Raw genomic sequence first — 27,369 nt, 5'->3', positions numbered from 1 at the left:
CTCAGTGAGGCATTCACTAAGAATGAGGCTTTCACTGAGAACCCTATTTTAAATTCCAAATACCACCTTCCTCCATGTACACACACTCAGTATTCCTCTTCCTTGCTTTATTTTTCCGATAGGGCTTATCACCATTTGTCATACCATACAGTTTACTTATTCATCTCTTTTACTGAAACATAAGCTCTCTTAAGACTGAAATCTTCCCCTATTTTCACTGCGGAATCTTCAGTGCCTCAAGTAGTATGTGTTCCACAGTAGCTGCTCTAAAATATTTGAGTTCGTGAATGAACAAATGAATGAATGACAAATGCACTGCTTTCAAGTTCACCCTGTAGTGGGAGGAACCAGACAGGTAAAAAAATGTTTACCAAAACATGTGACAAGAACAGGTATTACTTGGAGCAGAAAGGAAGAATGAATGTGAGAGGTTATGATGAAGGCTTCTAGGAGGAGGTGACACCTCAGGCTGATATACAATGCAATGACTTCTAGTTAAACTAAGTTAGAGGAGACATGCATTTCAGGCAGAAGGAACAGCATTTATAGGACCACTGGGATGAGAGAGAAATATGCTCCTATTCATTCATTCATTCATTCACTCATTCATTCATTCATTCATTCAAACTAGGGATATACAGAAAGAATCAGAAAATATGACCGAAGCTTTGGGTATGATTGACCAAGATGATTGGGAAGCCATTCATTATGAGGAGGGGTATGATGAATTTGGTTTCAGGCAGGTTGAAACCTGTGGAATTTTCTGTCTGGTATTATATATATATTTGAAGTATGAACTTAATATTAGAATAGTCCCTAGGTTCCCCTCTCTCCTCAATTAAAAGTGATGTGGCGAACTGGAAGCACTGAATTACCTCCAGAAATCTTTCCTTTGGTTTTTGCTTCATCTTGCATGCTGTCTGCTACCATCCTTATTTTTTCCTGAAAGCCTTTCAAGTCTCCTCTTACTTATAGTGCAGGAAATACAGTGTATGTTAGTGTCCCAGATTAAAAGGATTACTGTAGTGTAAATGAAGCAGCCATTAGAGATAATGCCAGTCTCAAATACTGGTGAAAGTTGTGTTTCTTTCCCCTTTGCTGCTTTGTTCTTTAGGGAGTATTCACTGTATCTGGGAATTATGAAACAAAATTTGTTCTTTACATGATTCTGTTCAGAAATTCAAATATCAAGTGATAGACTTTAAGGTCCTTCTCAGATTTTAAAAAAAGTCAATTTTTCTGTGAAAGAAAAGAAGTTTCTTGTTCATTTATTACAAGGCATACCATCTCATGTTGCCTGTTAGTGTGTCATTATCTCTGTACTCTGTAATGACTGGGTTATCTCTATGTGTAGGTGTGACAGAAAGACTGACCAGTGATTCTTTACACATTGGGTACGCTTGAAAATCATTTTGGTTTGTAGACAATAGAATGGGAAATCACTGTTGCTCAGAAAGAGTAACTTGCTCTGCCTCTCCTGCCCAGATTGGTTTTTTTGCTGCAGTTGCTTCTTAACATTTCATAGTTATGCCATATTATGCTTCCCATGTGTCTTTATAGTGTTTCTTGCTTAGGGTTAAACATTAGAACAGCTGCTTAACCTTTTGCTCTTATCTATCATACGCCCAGCAGAATTATCTTGCCCTTAAATAACAGTTGTAGTTATGTTGATTAATTACATATTCTTTTCTCATTGGTGGTCTTGGGACTCATAGAACTTTGGAGTTGGACAGCACTGAGATCTGAGTTGCAGTTTATTTTATTTATTTTTTAAATTTATTTTTAGAGAGGGGGAGGATGAGGGGCAGAGAGAGAGAGAGAGAAACTTAAGCAGGCTCCACGCCCAGCACAGAGCCTGAGGCAGGGCTCCATCTCACAACCCTGAGATCATGACCTGAACTGAAATCAAGAGTCGGACACCCAACTGACTGAGCCACCAGGTGCCCCCTGAGTTGCAGTTTAAAACATTAGATAGCATTTAAGCACATTTGTTTCAAAAAGGAGGAGGAGAAGGGGGAGGAGGAGGAGGAGGAGGAGAAAAGGGAGGGAGGGAGGAAGGAGGGATGGAAAGGAAGGAGGGAAAGAAAGGAAGGAGGGAAGGAAGAAAAGAAAGAATAATTCAGGGGCATAATTTCAGACAGGTCTATTATTTCAATGTAACGAATTGTCTTTCCAAAAAGATTTAATTAATGATCACTTTCCAGGAACCATGAAGATTTACATCCGAGGCTGGCAAAACTATGGCCCACTGTTTTGTAAATAAAGCTTTATTGGAACAAAGCTATGTCCATTTGTTTATATATTGTCCATGTCTGCTTTTGTGCTGCAATGGCAGAGTGGAGTAATTGTGACATAGACTCTATAACCTGCAAAGCTTTAAATATCTGACGTATGGTCCTCATTTAAAAAGTTTGCCAGTCTCTGATTTAAACAGTTTAAAAACTTATCTGAAGTACTTCCCTAGATGATACCAATATGTAAAGTGGAAGAGCAACTGTGACTATCTGCCTACCAGGAATACCACTAACATGTGATCATCATCCTTTTTCTTTTTTTAAGTGGGATCTACTTTAAACAAAAACAAAAACAAAAAAACCCTCTGGGGATAGGTAGGTAGAGGGCAGTTCTTTTTGTAATTAACTATTTCAATTGCCTTTTATTGTGAGTACCTTTTATGCTTAGAGGAAAGTGATCTTTCAGTGTACTGAGGTCAAGTTACTATTTCTGCGTCATTTTTGCAACCACTTTGTGTTTCTTCATTGGTGTTTTCATTTGAAGATTACCTGTGCATTTCTCTTACTTGCAGTACAAGTTTCCTAATTCAGCAGTTTGTAATAGATCCACTGCCTGCTATCATTTTCTCCAGTGTCAGAGCCTGCTTAATTCCTGTATTGGTTTATGTCTGCCCATAATAAAAGGTGTTTATTCGGCAGATGTTAATTTAAAATTCTAAGTTGGATATAGAGAGAGTTGAGTGGTTAATAGCTCAGCTATACTTGACATTTATCATCTTTCACTCATAGGTTAGCCTGATCCTTTTCAGATTTTACCAATTTATTGTTTTTAAAGATTTTATTTATTTATTTGACAGAGAGAGACAGCCAGCGAGAGAGGGAACACAAGCAGGGGGAGTGGGAGAGGTAGAAGCAGGCTCCCAGCAGAGCAGGGAGCCCGATGCGGGGCTCGATCCCAGGACACTGGGATCACGCCCTGAGCCGAAGGCAGACGCTTAACGACTGAGCCACCCAGGCACCCCCAGATTTTACCAATTTATTTAAGATTTTATTTATTTATTTGACAGAGAGACAGCCAGTGAGAGAGGGAACACAAGCAGGGGGAGTGGGAGAGGAAGAAGCAGGCTTCCAGAGGATGAGCCTGACATGGGGCTCGATCCCAGAACGCTGGGATCACGCCCTGAGCCAAAGGCAGACGCTTAACGACTGAGCCACCCAGGCGCCCCAGATTTTACCAATTTAAATTTGAAGTTACTGAAGTTCTGTGCATGTTAAACCCATCTTCTTTGCTTGAAGAATAAGTGGTTTCCTTTTTGTTGTAAAACTGTGTTTTTCATAATTGACTAGTCAGTGTGAATTCTACCTATAACCGTGAAATTATTTTTGAAATAGAAAGTGTTGGAACAAGTGATGAAATAATTCTTCATGTCTCACATCTGCATTACCCTAGCTACTACATTTTATTAGTTTCTGAAGCATTATGTAGTCTTTTTTTGTAAAAGGGTGTTTGCGTCACTAAGATGTACCTGAATTCTATATTTCATACTTACTCTGGGTTATCTTTATATTTCAGTCTTTTTGTTAGCTTTGGCCTTATTTCCTTGGATAGTGGATTAAATAGACAGTTTTAAGGCAAACAAAAACAAAAACTTTCTTCTATGAGTTTTATAATTTTCTGAAAAGTGCTGAGGATCTTAGTTTATATGATCGGAACGAAAGACTGTAAAGTGCACAAATAGTACGGAAGCATTGCTGCTATAGAATTTGTATGATGAAGTCTGGATTTGAATTCAACTGCAGGTATCTTTGAGTGTTAATATCTCAATACCTGTTTGAAGTAACTATATTGTGGCAGACTGTCGAGACATCTAAGAATCAGCGCCCAAAGTAGGAACAAATGCAAGAAGAATCCATGTTATGTTTTCTTCCCCCGTTTAGAAAATCAAAGGCCATGAACTATGACAAATACAGTGCCTCAGTACAGCACCATAAAGTTTATTATATAGACATACCTCAAAACGCAGAGATGTTTTTGTAACAGTATAATTGGACCAAGAAAATGTTACATTTTGCTATATATGGTAAGGAGACTAAATGAACAATTCCATTCAAAAATGACCCTTGAGGTGCACCTGGCTGGCTCAGTCAGAGGAGCCTGCAATTCTTGATCTCAGGGTCACGAGTAGAGCCCCACATTAGATGAAAACTTTTTTAAATCAATCAAGCAAATAATCTTTGATTTTTTTTTTCTATTTTCATTCTCCCAACCTGGAATTAGTCCTGTCTGTTGCTTTAGACACTGAACACTGCAGGCAACGATTGCACAATGAATGGATTGATAAAGCTGCACATTTCAGTTCCTTACACAGGATTTTCAGTGCCATTTGGCAGTCTTCTGTGTCACTGATCAACTGTCTCCTATCCCCTACAATAGATAATTTGGCAAATGTATTCCTTCGAGAAATATTTCTTTAACTCTCGTGCTGTGTCAGGCATTGTTCTAAGCTCTGAGGATACAGCAGTGAACAATAAAGATGGAAAAACCCCTGCCCTCATGGAGCTTACCTTGTAGCAAACTCCTCAGTGCTATGTAAGAGTTAGTTAAATATGGGCAGTTACTCTTGGTGGTGGGGTAACTACAGTCCCAATTTGTCTGAAATAGTCCCAGTATAACACCTGTTTCTGGGTTTTAATAGTGCCCCCTTTCACTTTCAAAGGGTCCAGTTTGAACAGTAAATTATATAATCACCCTGGTTCTAAACCTTTTACATGTATCAACTTATTTCATTCTCATAATCATCCCATAAGGTATGTGAAATTAACATCATTATACAGGTGTGGAAATTGAAGCTTAGAGAAGTAATCTGCCCTTGGTCATTCTAGTAAGTGTCAGAACCAGAATTCAAACCCAGACAACAGCCTGGTTCCAGAGTTTATGCTCCAAGTTACTATGCTGTGCAGCCCCTATACTGCTGTTATACATGTTTACCATCTCAGTGTGCCTGTCTGTCTTCCTCTCCCCAGCAGAGTAAAGCAGGTAATCTCATCTCCTTCTCAACTAAATGTATGGCTCTCCAGAGTGAACTTCCTCAGCTTGAACTCCCTCCTTTATAAATCTGTCTTCTTTTTACTCAGCTTCACTCTATCACTCCATTTCACGGAAGGGACATCCCTCTTCCAGTCTAAAACCTGTATTCTAGCTCCATCCTATCCCACCTCCTAAAGGACTTTTCTCTTTCTTGGGCCTTCAGTCTCCATTTTCCAGTGGCTTTTCTCATTCATCATGTAAGCATGATATGTTCTCACTATTGAAAGTGTGTCTTTCAAGGAGCTTCATTGTTGGGAGAAGTTTTTTTAAATTACTATTGATGACAAATGGCTATCAATTACTTATTACCCTCTTTCAGCTTCAGGTGCTGTATATATCTCTGATCCTTTTACCAATCCTGCAGATACTTTATAGATGAAGAAATGGAAGCTCAGAGGGCTCTGTAACTTGCTTAGCTTATGAACAGTGGCACTGATTTCAGACTATTCATCTTATACCAAAGCCCATTCTGTTTCTAGTATATCATGCTAGTTTATCATAATTCTAAAAGATCTTCCTTGATCCTCTGCCTCTCATTGCCCTGTAGCTCTCCTTCTTTTTGTAGAAAACTTACTTATTTTTTATCATAGTTTTTTCATTTAGTGACTTACTTAATAAACAGTCCATCTTTCAGTGTTAGCTCTTAACACTTCCATGGTTTTGGAAGAAAGCAAATTCATGACTGTGAAGTAGTAGGTCTCAGAGTGATAACCTAAGACTTGTCAGTAGATTCTCATATCTTCATTGTCATTGAGGAGGTAATAACAATATGAGCATATTCGATTTTTAAAGTTCCTAAAATGACCTGCATATTCTTTAATATTCAACCGTACTAAACAGGTTTTTTGAAAGACTGTGTGAAGAAGTTACCACTGCACCTCATTTGGAATGGTACTTTCTGCTTCATTTTCATTTTCAACACCAATAGTGTATGGTGCTCTTCCTAAAAGAAACGGTTCCCATTTGACAATATATTCTTTTGCTGCCCAATGAAGAGTCTCAAGAGAAACCACCTCTGGTGGTGGAATTGGGTAAATCTGGGTCTGTAAAGACTTCTCTGCTGCTTCTATATCCTTTAAAAGACTAAGGTTCCTTTGACTTTATTTTTTTAAGATTTTATCTGTTCATTTGAGAGAGAGAAAGAGAGTGAGCTTGAGCAGGAGGGGAGGAGCAGAGGGAGAGGGAGAAGCAGGCCTCCCACTGAGCAGGGAGCCCGATGTGGGGCTCGACCCCAGGACCCTGAGACCATGACCCAAGCTGAAGGCAGACACTTAACCGACTGAGCCACCCAGGTGCCCCATGACTAAGGTTTTTTTAAAAAAGCAGTCTCAGGTGTTTGCATCTGAGATGGCTTTTCCTTGTTTTCTTCTACAAATTTATTCTCCATTTGTCGAAGTAACAATCTTGGTGATACTTTTTTGTGTGTGTGTGTGATACTATTTTTTCATGTCTTTTTGAAAGGTGAATTTCTTAAACAAGGAAATCATCTTTAGTCAAAGCTGCCTTGTAAGCTTTCTTGACTCAAGAGCCTGGACCAATACAGATAAAGATCGAATGAAGTTGGTGTGCCTGGCTGGCTCAGTAGAGGGTGTGACTCTTGATCTCAGGGTTGTGGGTTTGAGCCCCACGTTGGGTAGTAGAGATTACTTAAAAATAAAATCTTAAAATCAAGTGAAGTGCTTTGAAGGCTGTGAGCCTGAAGGCAAATCATCTGGTTGGGTGCAAAAGCCAAAGGTGACTGTCCAAGCCCCACTCGAATCTCTTCTGTAAAGGTACCCACTGCTGTGTGGAAGGGGTCCCAGCACCTGTTTTTTAACTTTTTTTCCAACTTTTAAATTGTTTTATTGAAGTATAGCTGATACGCAATGTTACGTTAGTTTCAGGTGTACATCATAGTGGTTCAACAAATCCTGTTATGCTATGCTCACCACAAGCGTAGCTGCCATCTATTACTATGCTATTACAGTACCATTGACTATATTCCCTGTGCTGCACCTTTTATCCTTATGACTTACTTGTGCCATAACTAGAAGCCTATCTCTCCCACTCCCGTTTGCCCATTTTGTCCATGCCCTCGTCCTCTTCCCCTCTGTCAGCCATGTTTGTTTTCTGTATTTATGGATCTGTTTCTGCTGTTTGTTTTGTTTTTAAATTCCACATATAAGTGAAATCATACAGTATTTGTCTTTCTCTATCTGACTTATTTCACTTAGCGTAATACCCTGTAGGTCCATCCATATTGTCACAAATAACGGGATCTTGTTCTTTTTTATGGCTACGTAATGTTCCTCTCTGTGTGTGTGTATCTCACCTCTTCTTTATCCGCTCATCTATCAATGGACACTTGGGCTGCTTCCATGTCTTGGCTATTGTAAATAATGCTGCAGTAAACATAGGGGTGCATAGATCTTTTCGAATTAGTGTTTTCATTTTCTTTGGGTAAGTAAATACCCAGTAGTGGAATTGCTGGATCTTAGGGTAGTTCTGTTTTTAATTGTTTGAGGAACTGCCATACTACTTTCCACAGTGGCTGCACCAATTTATATTCCCACCAGCAGTGTATGAGGGTTCCTTTTTCTCTACCTCCTCACCAACACTTGTTATTTTTTGTCTTTTTGATTCTAGGCATTCTGACAGGTCTAAGGTGATATCTCACTGTGGTTTTGATTTGCATCCCCCTGATAACTAGTGATATGGAGCATCTTTTTTATGTGTCTTTTGGCCATCAGTATCTCTTTGGGAAAGTGTTCAAGTCCTCAGCTCATTTTTAATCAGATTATTTGGGTTTTTGGTGTTGAGTTGTGTAAATTCTTTCATGTATTTTGGATATTAACCCCTTATCAGATATATCATTTGCAAATATCTTCTTCCATTCAGTAGGTTGCCTTTTCGTTTTATTGATGGTTTCCTTTGCTGTGCAAAAGCTTAGGAAAGCTTTTTTAGAGAGTATTGAATATTTACAGACACTTCTTGCCTTTTACTTTTCAACTTATCCTAGGCTGACTTCCACTTCTGTATTAGGACCTCCAGAGAAATAGAACCACCATCTGTTTCTCTCTCTCTTTGTGCATATATATACACACACACATATGTATATGTATATATTTAGGTATCTGTACATATAGAGTGAGGTAGGGACTTAAGAATTGGCTCATGTAATTATTGGGGCTGGCAAGTCTGAAACCTGTGGGGTCCGCCAGCAGCCTGGAAGCTCAGACAGAATTTCTATGTTAGAAACTTGAGGCAGAATTTCTTCTCAGGGAAACCTGTTTTTAACCCTTAAAGTCTTCAACTGATTGGATGAAGCCCACTCATATTATCAAAGGTAATCTCCTTTACCTAAAGTTAACTGATTGTAAATGTTAATCACATCTACACAATATCTTCAGAGCAACATCTAGATTACTGTTTAACAAAACAAACAAACAAAAAACACTGTGCAATAATAGCCTAGCCAATTTGACACATAAAATTAACTATGACAGCCTTTACCACTTTACCACATCTTCGTCATTGCTAAGTCCAGTGGACACTTTTCACATCTCTTCTTGCTTGATCACTTTGCAACATTTGACATTTTAGACCCCCTACTACTTCTTGAAACCCTTCTCCCTTAGTTTCAATAGTCTCTCCATTCTCCTGTCCTTCTGGTTTTTCCTTTTCTGATATTTCAAAGACTCATCTTCTCCCAATTATTTGTTGATAATCTCTCCTGTCCTTTGCCCTCTTATTACTCCTATGATTGATATTTCCCAAAACTAAAATTCCATCTTAGAATTCTCTGCTGAGATTCAGATCTATGTATCCAGTTACCTTTTATACATCGCTACCTGGATATTGCATAAGCATCCCAAACTTCGCTTTTCTAAAACTGAAATCTTACTCTTCCCCCCTTAAACTTGCTTTTGCACCTCCTCTGTTCTCTTAGTTGTGGGACCGTCTCTACCTAATTACCCCAGCCAGGAATCTGAGAGGCATCCTCTGGCTTCTCACTTATGTTTTGCATTTAAAACTCTCTCATCTCTACCCTCATCTCAATAAAGAGAGCTTAACCCTCATTCTGTCATCTGGAATCGTGTTGTGGTCTGTCTGCCTCCTGTCAGTCTCTTTCCAATCCATCTACACTGCTGCCACAGTGATATTTTAAAATGCATTTAAAAATTCGTTTAGTAGCTCCTAATTGCCCACAGAATTAAGATAGAATTCTTCAGCAAGCATACAAGGCCCTCCATGACTAGTCTTCCTACTTTTTATCTCCCACTGCTCCTTGCTCACCCGTCTCACTCTCAAGTCACACTGAAGTATTTATAGAGTCCAGACTTGCTACGTTGCTTGCTTCCATGGTCCTGTGCTGCTCTCCTGCTTCTGCCTATCACATCCACTACCTCTGTCACTTCCCTGCCTCCCTACCCCTACCTTGTGCATCTAGAAAAATTATTTCAGTACCTACTCTGATCTAATCCTTCAAATAACCTTCCTGATTCCACAAATAGATTTGACCATGCCTCCTTTCTGGCATCATTATACATTGCTTGCTGCTCTACTATAACACTTACTACTGTATTATTTATTCTTTGCTTATCTAAGTGTCACCTTTCAGTGGATTGTCAACTCTTGTGTTTCCCCTGGCTGGCATGTAATAGGCTCTTATCAGATGCCTGGTGATGGTGGAGATGATGAGCCTGGAGTGGAGCACACAGTTCATTTAAATAAATGTGGAGGAGCACTGGGCTTGGACACATGCAGAGGAGAGTGGTAGATATTTCTTTATCCTCTTCTGGACCTTCCAGAGGCTGCTGCTGCAATTTTACTACCAGATTCCTTTTGATTTATACTTTTTATAATCTGATACCTATTCTTAGCCCTTATTTTGCTTTTGTTTTATTTTGCTTGTATCCTGGGAGCAGTTGAAGAGACAGGAAGCTGATTACTATTAAATTACTATTACAAAGTCCCGCTGTCCCATTTTCATTCCATCACAGGAGAAAGCATACACCAGCTTGTTTTCTCGTGATTCTTGTGTGCCAAAAGAAGTCTTTTCTCAGCCAGTAAAAAGAACTCATGTAATAATATTAGTATTTTTTCAAGTTTTTTAATCCTCCTATGTCCCCAAAATGTCTTCATGAATTTAATATCAAATTAAAAACTAAACCAGTTCTGTGTTAATCCTGAGAGAAGAAATAATGGTCTTTAAAGGTTGTTAAAGGAAAAATGAAGACTTCTTGGGTGCTTAACATGAAAATTTCAGATGACCAAGGGTTCTGCTGTACACATTGGAGTCAAAGGATAGGTCAGCATCTCAATTTAGACCTACGTAATACTTTTTACTGTAAATACATTTGTAGAGGCTACTTGTGGTGTAACTCCTTATGTATTTAATATTTATCTGACTCTTGGTTTTCTTGGTTGATTTTTTTAAAGGGGTGAAGAATCTAATTGCAAATTCTTTGCCCTTTATGGAATGTGATATCTTGGTTTTGAGTCCACCTGTCCCTTCCCCTTTACTTAATTTTATCTTATTGTTTTGCATTGTGTTTCTAAAATAATGGCTTTGGCTTGTTTTTTCCTGAATGTTTCTGCAGTTTGGTTTGAGTATCTGGCTTTGGGCACCCCTCCTGAACTTGGACTCCATCTGTACTTGTGACTTTTGGAAGGCAGAAGTCAGTATTTTCTATGGAAGATGACCTTTTTTTTTTTTTTAATATTATATGTTTGTGTCTCCCCCCTTCCTTTTTGCTTTCTCTTTAAAAGGCTGGAAAGAAAGCAGTTAAGGCAGTCCTGTGGGTGTCAGCAGATGGACTCAGAGTTGTGGATGAGAAAACTAAGGTAAAAATTTTATGAGCTTAAATGTTACTGCTCATGGTTTTTTTTAAATCCCTAATAATAAAATATAATGCCGTTAAGCTGCTTTAGTCACTCTGTATCCTTCCACTTTGTCCAAAGTACAGTCTCTGAGATACTAGTGTTTGGAAAACAAATTTAGTTATTCATTTACCTTATGAAAAATAGAATTCTCACAACATTTTGCTTTACATAATCGCATGTTTAGTGTAGTAAGCGTTTGCATTTACCCCCACAAATTTGCTGTAAAACATGATAGACCTTTTAACAAAGTTAAAAAAAAAAAAAAAAGGGACCACATCTGAAATTTCTTCTTGTTCCTTAATAAAGGGAACTATATTCTTAGAAAGTGATGTTAGAAATGATTAACCCGTTGTTTAACTAAAAACCCAGTTTAAGCAAAATCTTAAGGACTAGTAAATGGCTCATTTGGTTAACATTTACTTAGAATCTATACAATATTTCATATCATAGATGGCATTTTGCATTTGAAAGAAAGCGATCCTACATGCCTGAAGAAGAACAGAGACATAGACTCTGACCTTAGAGAGCATTAAGTGTTATATAAGCACATTTAATCATTAATTAAAATTTCCTAAGAGACCTAAAGTTTGGAGAAATTTTAACAAGAAGGCAATTTTTCAAAAACATATGTCACTGTAAGGGGGAGGTAGTGTGGCAGCTAAAGAGCAGTTTTGATGGATAACTTATCTGATACATTTTAAGTATAACTATTAATATAGTTGCATTAGTTCTTTTGACCTTCCATCTGAGCCTCCCCCTTTTCTTAAGTTCAAGAGAAGCAGTAGTCACCATCATCATCATCATCATTATTATTATTGGAAACAGTGATCATTTTAATTAGCTTGCTGTTAAGAACTTGTATAGTTTTCTTTAGCGTTTTAGATGAAATGTGTTGTACATCGAGATGGTTTTTGTTTTATACCAGTTCGAAAGTGGTATTGCCCCCTGGTGGCTACTTATAGCGCTGGCATTAATTAGTTTGGTTCTTTCCACATTTAGTGAAAAGAGTAATTGGTGCCTTTTCACCCTTGGACCCATCACAAATAGAAAAGAAATTTTTCAATGTATATAATCTATAAAGGGCTCATATTTAGAATGTATAAAAACCCCTGCATATCAATAAGAAAAATGACAGACAATCCAAAAGACTTGAAGAATCATATTGCTAAAGAGGAAATTCATAGTAATCAAGGTTATGAAAAATAAAATCATAACCAGCCACCAGAATTGCAAAATTTTTAAAAGTTGGCTGGCAAGTTTTTGGAGCAACGGAAATTCTCATAGTGATGCTTTATAAAAGCCATTTTGTTTGGTCATTTGTTTTAGCACTTACAGCCCCATCTCAGCATCTAGGGATTCTGGGCTGTGGGAGTATCACATAAAGAACCTCAAGATTTTCAAAAACATTTTGTGTAATGTTTATGCTGTGTAGATACAATGCCATTTAGCAAGTAAATAAAATCATACTCAAATGATCACTAAGTTAATATAAGTTATATGGGAATTGGATGAAATATATTGGTTTACATATATTATCAAATTGTACATGGAATGTACTATGATAAAACTAAAATCAGCAAGCGTATGTTTAGAACGTGGAGATGAAGTGAGAGAAGCATCTGGGCAAAGTGCCTCTCGGGATCTCTTCTACATCACATTCTTAGTATTCAGACTGCTGACCTCAGATCTCACTATTTCATAGTCTCGATGCATTAATTTTAGAGACTCTGTATTGTGAAATGAACATCCTGTGTTTATTCTGAGAAGCTTGAATAACCTGGTAAATCCTCTATTCCTTTGTGCTTCCCTTTTTCTAGGACCTCATAGTTGACCAGACAATAGAAAAAGTTTCTTTCTGTGCCCCAGATAGGAACTTTGATAGAGCCTTCTCTTACATATGCCGTGACGGCACCACTCGGCGCTGGATCTGTCATTGCTTCATGGCTGTCAAGGACACGGTGAGTCCAGCAGTGTAGATTCCATCATGACTAGCCTCAGCTAGCTAAACTCACCCTTGGTTGGCTCAGCCAAGCAATTTCCACTACATTTTTTTTGTAAGTACCTGTTCTTAAAGCACTTGGAAGTGCCTAAACTAGCCTGCTTTCATTCCTTTTATTTAGGTAGTTCACACTCTTGGTGTGACTTTGCAGCTCACAGAGGTCACACGATTAGCCAAGATCCAAGGTCATTAAAGGAAAGTAAAAGTGCTCTGGTGATGGTGGCGGCTAACCTTTACTTGAAACTTTTCATTATTAGAGCTAGGGTAATGGGGGGGGCGCACCTGGGTGTCTCAGTTGTTAAGCGTCTGCCTTCGCATCAGTGTGTGATCCCGGATTCCTGGGATCGAGCCCCGCATCGGGCTCCTCCGCTGAGAGCCTGCTTCTTCCTCTCCCACTCCCCCGGCTTGTGTTCCCTCTCTCGCTGGCTGTCTCTGTCGAATAAATAAATAAAATCTTTAAAAAAATGTTTAAATAATAAAAATATTATTTTTTATAAATATAAATAAAATAAATAAATAAAATCTTTTTAAAATGTTTAAAAAAATAACTAGGGTAATGGGTATTAAGGAGGGCTCATGTGATGAGCACTGGGTGTTATACGCAACTAATGAATCGTTGAACACTACAACAAAAACTAATGATGTACTATATGCTGGCTAACTGAACATAATTTTTAAAAAACTCTTTTCAAGATTCTTACATGTATTTGTTTGCTAATACATTTGGGTAGAAGATATTGGCATTAGGGGCACCTAGGTGGTTCAGTCGGTTGGGCATCTGCCTTTGGCTCTGGTCATGATCCCAGAATCCTAGGATTGAGCCCTGAATCAGGCTCCCTGCTCAGCAGGAAGTCTGTTGCTCCCTCTGCCCCTCACCCCGCTCATGTTCTCTCTCTCTCTTTCTGTCACTTTCTCTGTCTCAAATTTTTAAAAATCTTAAAAAAAAAAAAAAAGACATTGGCATTAAAAGGTGCTTATACATTTATTGCCAAAGGAATCCTACAAATGAAAGAACTGAGTTGGGATATATTTTCAGTTAATAAAGAAATAGAAATACTGGGATGCCTTGCTGGCTCAGTCTGTGGCACATGTGACTCTTGATTTCAGGGTCATGAGTTCAAGCCCCATGTTGGGGGTAGAGATTACTTAAAAAAAAAAAAAAGGAAGGAAAAGAAAGAAGAAAAGAAAAATAAATAGAAAAAAAAAAGACTAAATTATGGTACAATGAACTATGCCAGAAATTGCTGCATAGTAGAAATTTTTGCTTTTGTTTAAAAATAGGGAAAAATTAGGAATGCCTAGGTGGCTCAGTCCGTTAAGTGTCTGCCTTTGGCTTAGGTCATGATAGCCCTGTGTTGGTCTTCCTGCTCATCAGGGAGTCTGCTTCTTTCCCTCTCCCTCTCTGCCCCCCCCCCCGCCCCCACCATGCTCTCTCTCTCAAATAAATAAAATCTTAAAAAAAAAAAAAAGAAGAAGAATTAACCTATCGTCTTTCATGTAAATTACCCAGAATTCTGACATAAAAGACAAGTCTCTTGGATGATGATGATCTTAACTATAGTAGAGCATTGAGTGTATAATTATAATTATTGAGTTTTTTAAAGTCCAGACAGAGTAAGGCAGTATAGCCATTCCTGAAGGCTACAACTCAATAAATTCTTGCCAGGGTTTATCTGAAAGGGAAGTGGTGGCCATACTCTAAAATTTACCAAAATGTTTTTCAAAGCTCTTGGAGAGGGGCTCCTGGGTGGCTCAGTTGGTTAAGCATCTGACTTCTGCTCAGGTCATGATCTCAGGGTTCTGGGATGGAGCACTGCATCAGGCTCCCTGCTCAGTGGGAAGTCCACTTCTCCCTCTCTCCCCTCCCCCTGCTCGTGCTCTCTCTTTCTCTCTCTCTCTCTTTCTCTCAGATAAATAAATAAAATCTTTAAAAAATTAAAAAAAAAAAAAAAAGCTTTTGGAGACAGTGGTTTAAACTGTTAAAAGAGTCCAGGCTCTGACTCAGATCTGGGTTTCAGGCCTGGTTCTGGTTCTTAGTAACTGTGAGATTCGGGGCAAGTTACTTAACATTCTTTAGGCCTTACTTTCCACTTCTATAAAATGGAGATAACAGTTATGAAGACTAAATTAGATAATTAGTAAAAGAACTCTTAGTATAGGGTCTGGCACACAGTCATGGCCCTAAAAATGATGGCTAATATTTTCAAAGCTGTTCCTCCTTGGTTTGACACAGTGCTTTGAGAACAGTTGAAGTAAATAAACTACTTTCTTCTTCTGTCTCTCAGACCTTAAGTAAGTCATAAAGCAGTGTAATTTGTTATCACTAAACAAAATCCAAAAAGTTCCCTTACATTAATTAAAACACTGTTTTATTGTCAAATCCTGGTCCTTCAGGCTCTTTGAATCTCCTTGGCCAGTGGTCATCCTATATCAGAATCACTGGAGGGCTTGTTAAAACAGTTTGTCAGCTGGGATTCCTGGGTGGCTCAGTCATTTAAGCGTTTGTCTTCGGCTTGGGTCAGGATCCCCGGGTTCTGGGATTGAGGGTCACACTGGGCTCCTTGCTCTACTGGGAGCCTGGTTCTCCCTCTGCCTGTTGCTCCCCCTGCTTGTATGCTCAGTCTCTCTCTCTCTGACAGATAAAATCTTTAAAAAATAAAAATGAAATGAAAATAGTTTGTTAGGCCCCACCCTCAGAGTTTTTCTAAATTCATTGGGTGCCAGATGGGGCTTGGGGTGGGTCTGTCTTCAAGAACTTCTGCCCTAGGCCTAGGAGAAATAATAAGCTTCTAACTCTGTTCTTGTAACAGAGCTGTTCAAATGCAGACAGCTTCTGCATTTGTACTCCTATTTCATGCTTCACTGCCCTACCCTTACATCATCCTCCTAAGAAGTTAGATGGAAGCTCATGTGGATGAATAAAAAATAACTGTCCATTTTTAATAAGCAGTTTTGTGAATCTTACAGTTTATATTCGTCTGACAAAAGGCATTTCATAATTTCCTATGGTATCTGATATTGGCATATAAAATTCAGGGAAGTTACCTGCTCAGAACCATATGTAGGAGTAGCTGCCTACATGGTGTGATTTTGAAAATTCCACAAAGGACTCCCTGTTCTCAAATATCTCTTCTCACTATTAGTGATGCCAGCAGTTACTGTATTATCTGTAATTTTTTTATTCCACAATTAGGGGTATGGTTTAAAATACAGATAGCCCTGATAAAAATAATCCATTGAGTTTATTAAATTTTACTGTAGGTTATCCAGTATATCTTTAAAACAATATTTAGTTTATATAAGTTCTTTTTTCCTCCCACACACAAATCAATTTTATCTGTTTAATTCCTTTATAAGTAGGGAGTATGGATGAAAACCTGCTTTAACTATTGCCTGTGTGTGGTTGGGAGGGAGAGTTGGAGTAAGAGAGAGCGAGAAGATAGGCAAAGTAAGGGAGAAAGCATCAAAGTGATGGGGGGCTAGAATGGGGAAGGGTGCTTGGGGAGGGGAGCATTTGGAAAGGGGAGACTGAGAAAGCTAAGCTTTCCTTTTCATATTTCCCCAGGCATCTCTGGAGTTGTATTTAGTTTATCCAAAGTTTTAAGTTTGCATCTTTTGTTCCTAGATATGGTGACAGTCTATTTAGGCTCCTGAAACTTGCCTTGCCTTTCTAGTAGTTTCTTAGAAATGCTTGGTACATATTACCACTGTTCCCCTAAATGACAAATGCAGGATTTGTGTAAAGACTTAGGGCTTCAGACCTTGAGTGGTGTCTCCTGAGCTGATGGCCGGAGCTAACATCAGTGACAGAGGGAGCCTGACTGGTAAGGAGGTCTCAGCGGCTGCTCACAAAAACCCAGTGCCCACTACAGTAAAGTATCATAAGCATTACCTAAGATAATTTATTCATTTAATTTGCCATATTATTAAATTACAATTTTTAGGCTGGAGTTTCCAACATTTTGCCATGTGTAAAAAACAGACTTATTTGTGGTCCAGGCTAATTTATAGTTGTTGGTACTGTAACTCTGAAAAAGTTTTTTAAACCTTCTGTTATGTACAGGGTGAAAGATTGAGTCATGCAGTAGGCTGTGCTTTTGCAGCCTGTTTAGAACGGAAGCAGAAGCGGGAGAAGGAATGTGGAGTGACTGCTACTTTTGATGCCAGTCGGACCACTTTTACAAGAGAAGGATCATTCCGTGTCACAACAGCCACCGAGCAAGCAGAAAGAGAGGAGATTATGAAACAAATCCAAGATGCCAAGAAAGGTACAGTCGGTTCTGCTACAACTTGCGTTTACTTGAGCTGTTTTTCCCTGCAGGTTAATATGTGGAAGCTCACAGCAGTAAGCTTTCTCACAGTCAGAGAGAACTCTTAGCGATACATGAAGACCTTCAAAACAAACCTGAAAACCTAAACAAAGGCCTTTCCTTTAGAATGGCTTGTTTGGTGGCTTCCAAGTTGTTTACTGTTTGCATTACCAGAAGCTATCTTGGGGAGGAGGCTGAGAATGCATTTGAAGAAGCTGCACTGAGGGAGCCTGACTGATAAGGAGGTGTCGGGGGCTGCTCGCAAAAGCACAGTGCCCACTACAATGAAGTATCATAAGCATTACTTAAGATAATTTATTCATTTAATTTTAGCCGGAGTGATCTATTAAATTATAATTTTAAGCTGGAGTTCCCAACATTTTGCCTTGTGTAAAAACAGACTTATTTGTGGTTCGAGCTAATTCGTAGTCATTGGTACTGTAAATCTAAAAAAGTTTTTTAAACCTTCTGTTACCTCCCATGTTTAAAAACAAAGTTGGGGAGATCTGCATCCTGGAATGGACTTCTGATTCTGATGCATCTGATCTCTCTGAGAAGCAAATGCTAGCAAGGACCTACATCTTGAAGGAAGAAGTACAAGTTCCAGGTTTAGGCTGCAGAGGGCCCACTGATAGTGATGCTGGGTACAAATGCAGGCAGAGATTTCACAGCAGTGCCCTTTTTATTAGATGATGGCTGTGTTTAGTGCTTCAGTGAGAAAAGTCCATAGATTTTGAGAGGCTAACCCATCTTGTTCCCATAGTCCTGTTAACTTTAGTGTGTGATTTTGCAGAGTGTGAATTTTTTGCAGGTACACATGGCAGCATAGCAGAAATGCCTGTGCAGGCATTCAAGTTACTCAGGAGTCTGTCGTCCAAAGTCGGGTTTGAGTGTATTGGAGAAGTACGTGATAGGGCTTAGGGAAAATGCTTCGCATTCTTGTGTACAGCTGGAGTTGAAACCAACAAGGAATGTTTTGGAATTAAACAGTTCAGTTTAAATATACATTAATAAAATCTTGCTCATTTTTTACTATATCCTTTCAGTTCTAAACCAGCCATTTTAGAGAACACTGTTAATCTACTACTGACCCAAACAACTCTAATTCTTTTTTTTTATTTTTTTCCGTGCTTTTTTTTTTACAACTCTAATTCTTAAGCCAAAAAAAGATACATATTTTATTTGAAACTAAATTCTTATGATTTTTAAAAATTTCTTTTAAACATTTGTGCCAGATACCAAAGAATTTTTAAAAATGCTATTTTTATCAGAAAATTTAATATGTATAGCTATTATTTAGTGTGCTTCAGTGATTTTTCAGACTGGAAGCATATTCTGTAATACCACCCAAAAATGCTCTTTGCTACACATAGCGACTGCCAAGGTGTTTGAGTCCTGTAACATCTAGAGGATGGTGAGCGGAGGCAGAGATTTACCACAGTCAGAATGGGACTCAGCGGGTGCTCACAGGGAAATAGTTTTGTATTTAGGTGTAATCCAATTTAAAATTTTACCTCTGTATGCTTTTATTCTGATGAGCCACAAATGCACATTGTTTGTGATTTAAAGACTGATTTATGACATTCTTTAACATCTAATCTAACTTATACTTGCTTGAACCTTTTTGACTCTGGCACTCCCAAAGTCGTCTCTCCCCCAAAAACCAAGTGAACAAACATTGAGAACTATGAATCATCGTTCTTGAAAGGACGTCACATTAGGAGTTCGTAGGTGCTGGGGTTTTTTTTTAAATCTTGGTCAGTGTCTTCAAGTCTTAAGTTATGCATCACTGCAAGAGAATCAAAGATCTAATATTTGTGTCTTAGTAGATATGCCATGACATGTAGTAGGATATTAAACCTTTTATCTGTCTGAAATGTAGGAGATCTGAGCCCTGCTTCTAACCTGTCCTTTAAGAAACGCTGGGAAGGACATGGGTAAAAGGAACTAGGAGGGTTTTGAGTTCCTCGGCTGTATAAGCTGGAATTACTTGAAGACTGCTAAGGTCCTCTTTCTCTTGACTTTCTTGAGCTGAAACAGATAAGACAGTTGTTGGTTCATCAGTGGCCCCTGGCAGTGCTGCCCCATCCCCGTCCTCTCCCACCTCTCCCACTTCGGATGCCGCTGCCTCTCTGGAGACGAACAATCCTCATGCCATCCCACGCCGGCATGCGCCCATTGAACAACTTGCTCGCCAAGGCTCTTTCCGAGGATTTCCTGCTCTTAGCCAGAAGATGTCACCCTTTAAACGCCAGCTATCCCTGCGCATCAACGAGTTGCCTTCCACTATGCAGAGGAAGACTGATTTCCCCATAAAGAATGCAGGTAATACAGCATCCCCCGGACTCTCTGGTGCTCTAGCACTGAAGCATTATCGTCACTTCCGGTGGAGACGCTAATCCCATCGAACTAGCCACCCCCTCTCTCTGAGGCCGGTTGATGTTATGTATATCTTGTGTTACTACCCACTGGGAGAAAACTAAGGTTCGTGGAGGGGGACGTGAATTGTTCATCTCTCTTCAACAAATAGGTAACAGAGCCACGATGGGAATTCGTAGACTGAGCTACAAGGTTTGCGGTTTGTCCTGATGGAAGTACACTGCCTCTCAGCCAGCCTGCTTCCAAACATCAAGGGTCTCAAGTTTCTGTTCTTATTCTACCATTTGGGACCCAACAGAGAATTAATTTAAAAGGCTTTGGAAACACATCTATTCAAATAGCATTACTGTCAGATGTACCAGAAGAAATGGATAAGTGCTCATTGTCCTTGTGGCTCGTTGGCTCCATACAGAGGAAACTCTAAACGGGTTTCCTGTTTAACTCGAAAATCTGTTGTTCATCAGAGACAGTGGGCTTGCTCACACATATTCATTACCTTTCAGAACTGCCACACAGGCCTTTGTGTGGCCCCTGTACGGCTGAGCCAGCCCTGGTAGCTCTGTCCTCATCATAAGATCCGGAGCTAAAGTGTCAGATCTGGTCAGTGCTTTTGTTGGGCTCTATTTTACTTTGCTCTGAGACATGTCGAGCCAGTGCCATAACAGGATATGAGGAAGCTGTGTTTCACTAAGACACTCCCACTGATGGTATATAAAAGTCCAGAGAGGGTTTTTTTTGACGGATGAGACTAGACCTACACAACAATTGGACTAGATGGACTAGATGATTACCAACTGTCTTTCCAGCTCTCAGCTCCTGTTTGGGGAAATTCCAGATGCTTTCAGGACCTTGTCTTCAGTCTCCCTCTGGAGCAGATGGGAAACAAAAACTATTCATAGCTGAGCAAAACAAAGGTTCAGCGCACACATTTTCAGCTTCCCCAGAAGTATCCCAGCATCAACATTAAGAACAAAACCTCTGGGGTCCTAGACCTCAGTTTGCTTTTTCATGTTATCACAGTTCATATACTTAATACTTTGGTGTTTTTTGTTTTTGTATTTTTTTAGATTTGGCGGGGGGGAAGTGGGAGAAGGGGCAGAGAGAGAGGGAGAGTGAGAATCTTAAGCAGGCTGCACGCCCAGCACGGAGCCTGACGCAGGCTCAGTCTCATAACCCTGAGATCATGACCTGAGCCAAAACCAAGAGTTGGATGCTTAACCAGCTGAGCCACCCAGGGGCCCCATACTTTGCTACTTTGGGAAAAAACGAGTGATGACATTGTCATAGCTTCTTACAGAGCAAAAGAGCTGCACTGGTACGCCTCATTTTAACCCATTTCCTGATGGAGTTACTAAGTGGCTCCAGAACTGTACTTAGACCTTGGGAACTAGTTGGAAAACAAACAGGTTGCAGTTGTCTTCCAGAAAGATCCAGCTAACTGGCACAAAAACAGAACACCAAGTTCTCGGTAGTTTCACATAGGAAAGGAAATAAATCTGGGGATTGGCAGGGAGGAAGATAGTCCTTAGTACATGAATTGTTGACATTTTATATCAATTTTTTGAAGCTGCTTTTATAGACCCACTTGACAGTGGAGACTTTTCCTTTCACAAATAAGGGTGCATTATAAAATGCCACCTTGTGTCATACTGTTATATTTCAGGATTATTCAGTTTTTCTGTCTGGAGCCATTTTCTATTTGCCTTGCAGTGCCAGAAGTAGAAGGAGAGGCAGAGAGTATCAGCTCCCTGTGCTCACAGATCACCAATGCCTTCAGCACACCCTCCGAGGATCCCTTCTCATCTGCCCCAATGACCAAACCAGTGACAGTGATAGCACCACAGTCTCCTGCCTTTCAAGGTTGGTGCCCTCTTGACCCGTTCAGTTGTTCTCTTTGGAGCTTGTACTTATGGCACAGGCTCACTGACTCTAGGTTGGCATCCTGAGCTTCCCAGGAGCTGGTCAGACCCATTAATTTCCCTGTCTGATAATGTCTCAGATTCGTTAATTCGCCTGTTCCACAATGTCTTTGTGCTCTGTCCCCATTCCTGGGTCCTAGAGTGTCTGCATTCATCATTTTGCACGTACCTGTCATCTTTGCTCCCATTCTGTTAGGAGCTTTTGTAGTCCCCAACCCACGGCTTTATTTGCCACTTAACTGTTAAGTGTCAGAGTATCCAGCTAGTTCTCTAGAAGCAGCAGTCCTCAGAGTTGGTTCCAGTGTATGCTTTCTTTAGCAGAGTGGTTCTCAATCCAGTGCAATTTTGCCCCCTTGGGGGAACATTTGGCATTCATTGGTGACATTTTTGGGTGTAACAGCCTGGGGGGTGGTTGCTCCTGTCATCTGCATAGAGCCTCGGGGTGCTCCAAAACGTCCTTCAGTGCACGCAATAGCTGCCCTCACCACGACAGATTATCTGGCCCAGATTGTCAGTAGTGTCGAGGCTGAGAAGCCTGGACTCACCTAGTCTCCACCCTGTCACAAGAGGCTCATAAAGAAAAAAGGCATTTCTTTTGGCTCTTTAGTTCATCTACTATAACAAGTGTCCTAAAATTTGCCTTTGTAAAGGCATTGAGGAGATACTAAAAGTTGTTTTCATAGATGCCGAGTTAATAGTTGGTATTGACTCTGAAGTCCACAGAGAGTCTATATATAATTTAAATTACAGACTTGTAGAATTTGAACTCTTATAAACACCATTTCTTCATTTCTTTTGAGAAAGAGCTCAGAAGTTTTGCTGTGGAGACAGTACCCCGTTCCTTTCAGAGGAAGCTACTATATGCTTTCCTTCAGAGAGTCTCTTTTTAATAACAACAACAACAACAAATCCATTATAATCATGTGCACCAAATGGCTTTTCATTTCATCTGACACATATTTACAATACCAATAATAGGCACAATTTATTGAACACTTATTAGCACAGTGCCTGCCACACCTTGGAAAGGACTCATGCATTTTCTCATCTCATTTAATCCCCACAACAACCCTTTGAGGTAAGCATTACAGTTAAGGAAAATGAGGCTCGGAGAGATTGAGTAAATTACCCAAATTGCACAGCCAGGATTTAAACCCAGGTCTTTCTGAATATCATACCTGTTACGTTCTGCTGCCTCTGTACCTATTTATAATGAGATGTACAAAACTGACTAGAACATAGTCCTTTCCCTGCTTTAAGGGGCTCCCAGTCTATGGGTGAGCTGGTCTTTTAGACGAGCCCTGGGGTAAATAGTACCAATGCCATAAGCATGGTTGCCTAGTCTTAAAGAGGGAATGATTCAAACGTAGGGCAGGGGAAGCTGCCTGCTTGTCTGCTGCATACTAAATATGATAGAGAGCTGGGCTCAGGAACAGAACCTGATGAAATAGATGTCTGGAGTAAAGGAGCAGGGTTAAGAGATTTTAAAAAAGAGAGAGGAAAGAATAGTATTACTTTGAGATAGTATGAACATTACTGAGGGGAAGAATCTTCAAAAAAGAGAGATGAAATTCTGTAGTGAATTACACATTTATTAAGCAAATGAAAACCTATACCAAGTTTGATTTCTCATTTATAGTATGAGTATACCAGCCTTACGGAGTTTTTGAGAGAATTAAATAGGATGATGCACAGTGAAGTACTATTAATGAAGTATTATTAATGATCATAAGGGATCATTATATTTAACCCATTGTTATTGTTGGCATAATTTGATCCTTTGGAAAAGTGGTAGGAGAAGGAAATGCTTTACCTACATCATTATGCCAAAGGCTAAGCTGTATCTAGAATAGATTTTTGCTGCTTGTAAGACAAAGCAGCTCTGTTCGACTTAATTGGGAATTGTTTTTCTAGGTTTCATTCCCTCTCCCCCTCTACACATATTTTCCTAGAACAGTCATTTGACATTTTTATCAGTATAGCTGTTTTAATTACAACCTCTAATTCCCTCTTTGCCAAAAGGTTTGTGTATCCATTGCAAGATGGCATGGTTATCCCAACACCATCTTTTCTGTCTTATCTGTTCCACCAGTATCGCACATTGGCCTGACCGACCCAGCTCCAGGGGGTCACCCGTCCACCCTGCATGAATTAACTCCATCGATGTTGTCTGCTCCCATTGTAGCTAATGGCACTGACTCAGCCTTCCATGTGCTTGCTGCTAAGCCAGCCCATACTGCTCTAGCGCCCGTAGCAATGCCTGTGCGTGAAACCAACCCTTGGGCCCATGCCCCTGATGCTGCTAACAAGGGAACTGCAGCCACACATTCGGGTAAGGTGGCCATGGATGGTGGTGAGGATTCTGGGATCAGATGAGTGATGCCGGTTCAGCAATCAGCCATTTACCTGAGTGGGAACCAGGGAGGAATCCTTTCAGGAACAGTATGCTCCCCCCTGGAAATACACTACTATTAGGAAAAGATGGTTAAGGAGAGGAATTCAAGAGATGAGACTCGATAGTTCTTAGGACTATGAAACAGAGCCACCCCCTAGAGCTTTCATAAAATACAGATTCCTGGGCCCTGCCTTGAGTCGACCACTGAATTTGGAGATGTGTAGACATGCCCGTGGCAGGCCTACAGGAAGGGCTGCCAAAAATACTTCATTTTTGCTTTTCTGTACTTTCCAGTTTTCCTACAGTGAACATTTGTTAACTGTAAAATCAGAACAAATTTTAAATAGTAATGAAGGCAGTTCACCTGAAGGATAACATGTGTCTTGAAGTGAGACAGGGGCCACGAGGTACAGCACAAAGTCACTGGTTATTTTCTTTCTATTCTGTTAAAGCAGAAGGTGAATCACCTTGGGCTCTTTAGGGCATGTGCAAGCTGGTTTCTGATGCTAGCCAGTTGCCTTCGTTCCATGCAGTCGAGCCCTATCTAGACAGCTTCTCAGTGTGGCCGAGACAGCAGCATGGTCTGACAGGTTCCTGTTGTCCTAAAACAACACTTCGTCGGCTGGTAATAGAGACTTTTCTCCCACCGGCCAGAACTGCAAAGTATCCCATCGGAGTACTTGTTCCACATGTTAGGATCATTCAGGTAACCAAGGTTATCAGGCAGGAAGGAAGCCCCAAAAGATTGATTCTTTTGTCTCTCTCCATCTTGTTCATTCCCAGGGACCGAGTGGGGTCAATCTTCTGGTGCTGCATCTCCAGGTCTCTTCCAGGCTGGTCACAGACGCACTCCCTCTGAGGCTGACCGCTGGTTAGAAGAGGTGTCCAAGAGCGTCCGGGCTCAGCAGCCCCAGGCCTCAGCTGCTCCTCTGCAGCCAGTTCTCCAGCCGCCTCCACCCACTGCCATGACCCAGCCAGCGCCGCCTTTCCAAGGGAATGCATTCCTCGCCTCTCAGCCCGTGCCAGTGGGTGTGGTCCCACCCCTGCAGCCAGCCTTTGTCCCTGCCCAGTCCTATCCTGTGGCCAATGGGATGCCCTATCCAGCCCCTAATGTGCCTGTGGTGGGCATCACTCCCTCCCAGATGGTAGCCAACGTGTTTGGCACTGCAGGCCACCCGCAGGCCGCCCACCCCCATCAGTCTCCCAGCCTGGTCAAGCAGCAGACATTCCCTCAGTATGAGACAAGCAGTACTACTGCCAGTCCCTTCTTTAAGCCACCTGCTCAGCACCTCAACGGTTCTGCAGCTTTCAATGGTGTAGACGATGGCAGGTTGGCCTCAGGGGATAAGCACACAGAGGTTCCTGCAGGCACCTGCCCAGTAGATCCTTTTGAAGCCCAGTGGGCTGCATTAGAAAGCAAGTCCAAGCAGCGTACTAACCCCTCTCCCACCAATCCTTTCTCCAGTGACTTACAGAAGACGTTTGAAATTGAACTTTAAGCAGTCTCTATGGCTTATGTATTTTGTCCGTACTTAGGCAAGGGCAGGGGCAGAGGTCAAAGGAGCAAAGGGAACTTTGTGTTCCCAATCAGTATACTTTTCACTAATCCCAAAGGTCCCAAGGAGCATGTCCAGACAGAGAGTGCTAGGAGAGGTGATTTTGAAAAAAATGGAAAAAACATTCCTAGAGAAGAGTTGTCTTGCAGTTAGGCTAAAGAAGTCAAAGAAATGTTGCCCTCTGTTCCCCTCCTCCTCCCTCAGCCCCTTACAAATCTCTGGCAACAGAGAGGCAGAAGTATCTGAACAGGAATCTGTATTCAAAGCACATTTACTGGAATATAAAACACAACGGGAAGCAAAACAATCTCCCTTTGTTTTTCAGGCCATTCACCTGCCGCCTCTCAGTACTGGCCTGTCTTAGAGATCAAGAACATGGTGGCCTGTGCTTGGGCTGGGGACGAGAGGCAGGCTGTGCCGCCAGAATTCCCAGGAGGGCACAGCAGCAGCTGCCCAACAGAGCTATATTTTAGGAGTAAAGTTGAGCTTCCACTTTGAGTAAGAATAAATATTATAAATATATATCCAAAAAAAGCCAAAATCTTTATTTTTATGCATTTAGAATATTTTAAATAGTTCTCAATATTAAAAAAGTTGTATGAGTTGTAAGTAATCTTGCCAAAGGTAAAAGGGTTAGCTGTAAGAAATTGTACATAAGATTGATTTATCAGTGATGCCTGTTGAAGTGGAGAGAGGAAAGGTTGGGAGTTGCAGATGGGATCCCTAGCTTATTTGGTATCGTTCATTGTAAGTAGCACATTGCAGCAACAATCATGCATATGACCAATACAGTCACTAGGTTGTAGTTTTAAAGAAAATGAAAGAGCAGTATTGTCCTGGTTTTAAACCTGTGATGAAATTCTAATGTCATTATTTTAATGGAATCAATCTAAATACACTCTATAGAGAATATGTATTTTCTTTTATATACTGCTGCAATTTATGTTAATCCTCTACTTAACACTAAGGTGACAATGACGTAATCACATCCATCTATGGGAACGCAGGTTACTGTGTTGGTTTGTCATGTGGGTCTTGGTGGGTTTTGTTTTGTCCTTTAGGTTTTGTCCCCACAAGTTTTGTGGGGATGGAGATTCTAGTTTTATTAGCCGTGTGTGCGTCCGCCCCCGTACTTGTGGTGAGCAGAACATCCCGTTGCCAGTTGTGGCCTCTTGACCTCTGGTAACAACGTGAGATCCCATCTCATTTTTACTTTTGAACGTTGGCCTTACAATCAAATGTAAGTTATATATATTTGTACTGATGAGAATTTATAATCTGCTTTAACAAAAATAAATGTTCGTGGTAGAAGCTTTTGCCCATGAAGGGCTGGTCTTTCCCCTTTTCTTTATTAGCAAATGTGTTCACTGTTTGTTAGTTCTTTTTGGTCTGTTCTTGCTCCATTCTGCTGCTGCTACAGAACTCTGATTTGGTGGCTAGATAATCTTTTGTTGGGACTACTATTTTTTATTGAAGTATAATTGGCGTACAGTGTTAGTTTCAGGTGTCCAGCATATTGATCCAGCAGTTCTGTACATTACGTGGTGCTCAGCACAATAAGTGTGGTCACCATACATGTTATTACAATATTATTGACTGTATGCCCTGTGGTAGACTTTCCGTC

At 40.4% G+C, this 27,369-nt stretch overlaps 1 protein-coding gene across 18 annotated transcripts in view; it reads left to right on the top strand.

Annotated features, from left to right (window-relative positions):
- NUMB (NUMB endocytic adaptor protein) overlaps positions 1-27,071 on the top strand; it is a 184,063-nt gene extending 156,992 nt beyond the window's left edge. For 13 of the 18 annotated variants that reach the window (XM_045807866.2, XM_087856105.1, XM_087856109.1 and 10 more), the window contains 7 exons: positions 11,074-11,148; positions 13,005-13,145; positions 17,250-17,454; positions 19,528-19,821; positions 21,586-21,735; positions 23,887-24,126; positions 24,973-27,071. In XM_045807866.2, coding sequence (XP_045663822.2) covers positions 11,074-11,148; positions 13,005-13,145; positions 17,250-17,454; positions 19,528-19,821; positions 21,586-21,735; positions 23,887-24,126; positions 24,973-25,688 — 1,821 coding nt within the window. In that variant the 3' untranslated portion in view covers positions 25,689-27,071. The remainder of the gene's footprint in view (positions 1-11,073; positions 11,149-13,004; positions 13,146-17,249; positions 17,455-19,527; positions 19,822-21,585; positions 21,736-23,886; positions 24,127-24,972) is intronic. The other 5 variants (XM_087856111.1, XM_087856110.1, XM_087856114.1 and 2 more) reach the window with 3 other exon arrangements.
- The last annotated feature ends 298 nt before the right edge of the window (positions 27,072-27,369 follow it).

This window comes from Ursus americanus, chromosome 26, assembly GCF_024610735.1.
Source record: "Ursus americanus isolate L20-20 chromosome 26, mUrsAme1.1.p, whole genome shotgun sequence".
NCBI classification, from domain to species: Eukaryota; Metazoa; Chordata; class Mammalia; order Carnivora; family Ursidae; genus Ursus; species Ursus americanus.
The sequence above is the reverse complement of the archived record's forward strand: the minus strand, read 5'-3'. Positions and strand labels throughout refer to the sequence as shown.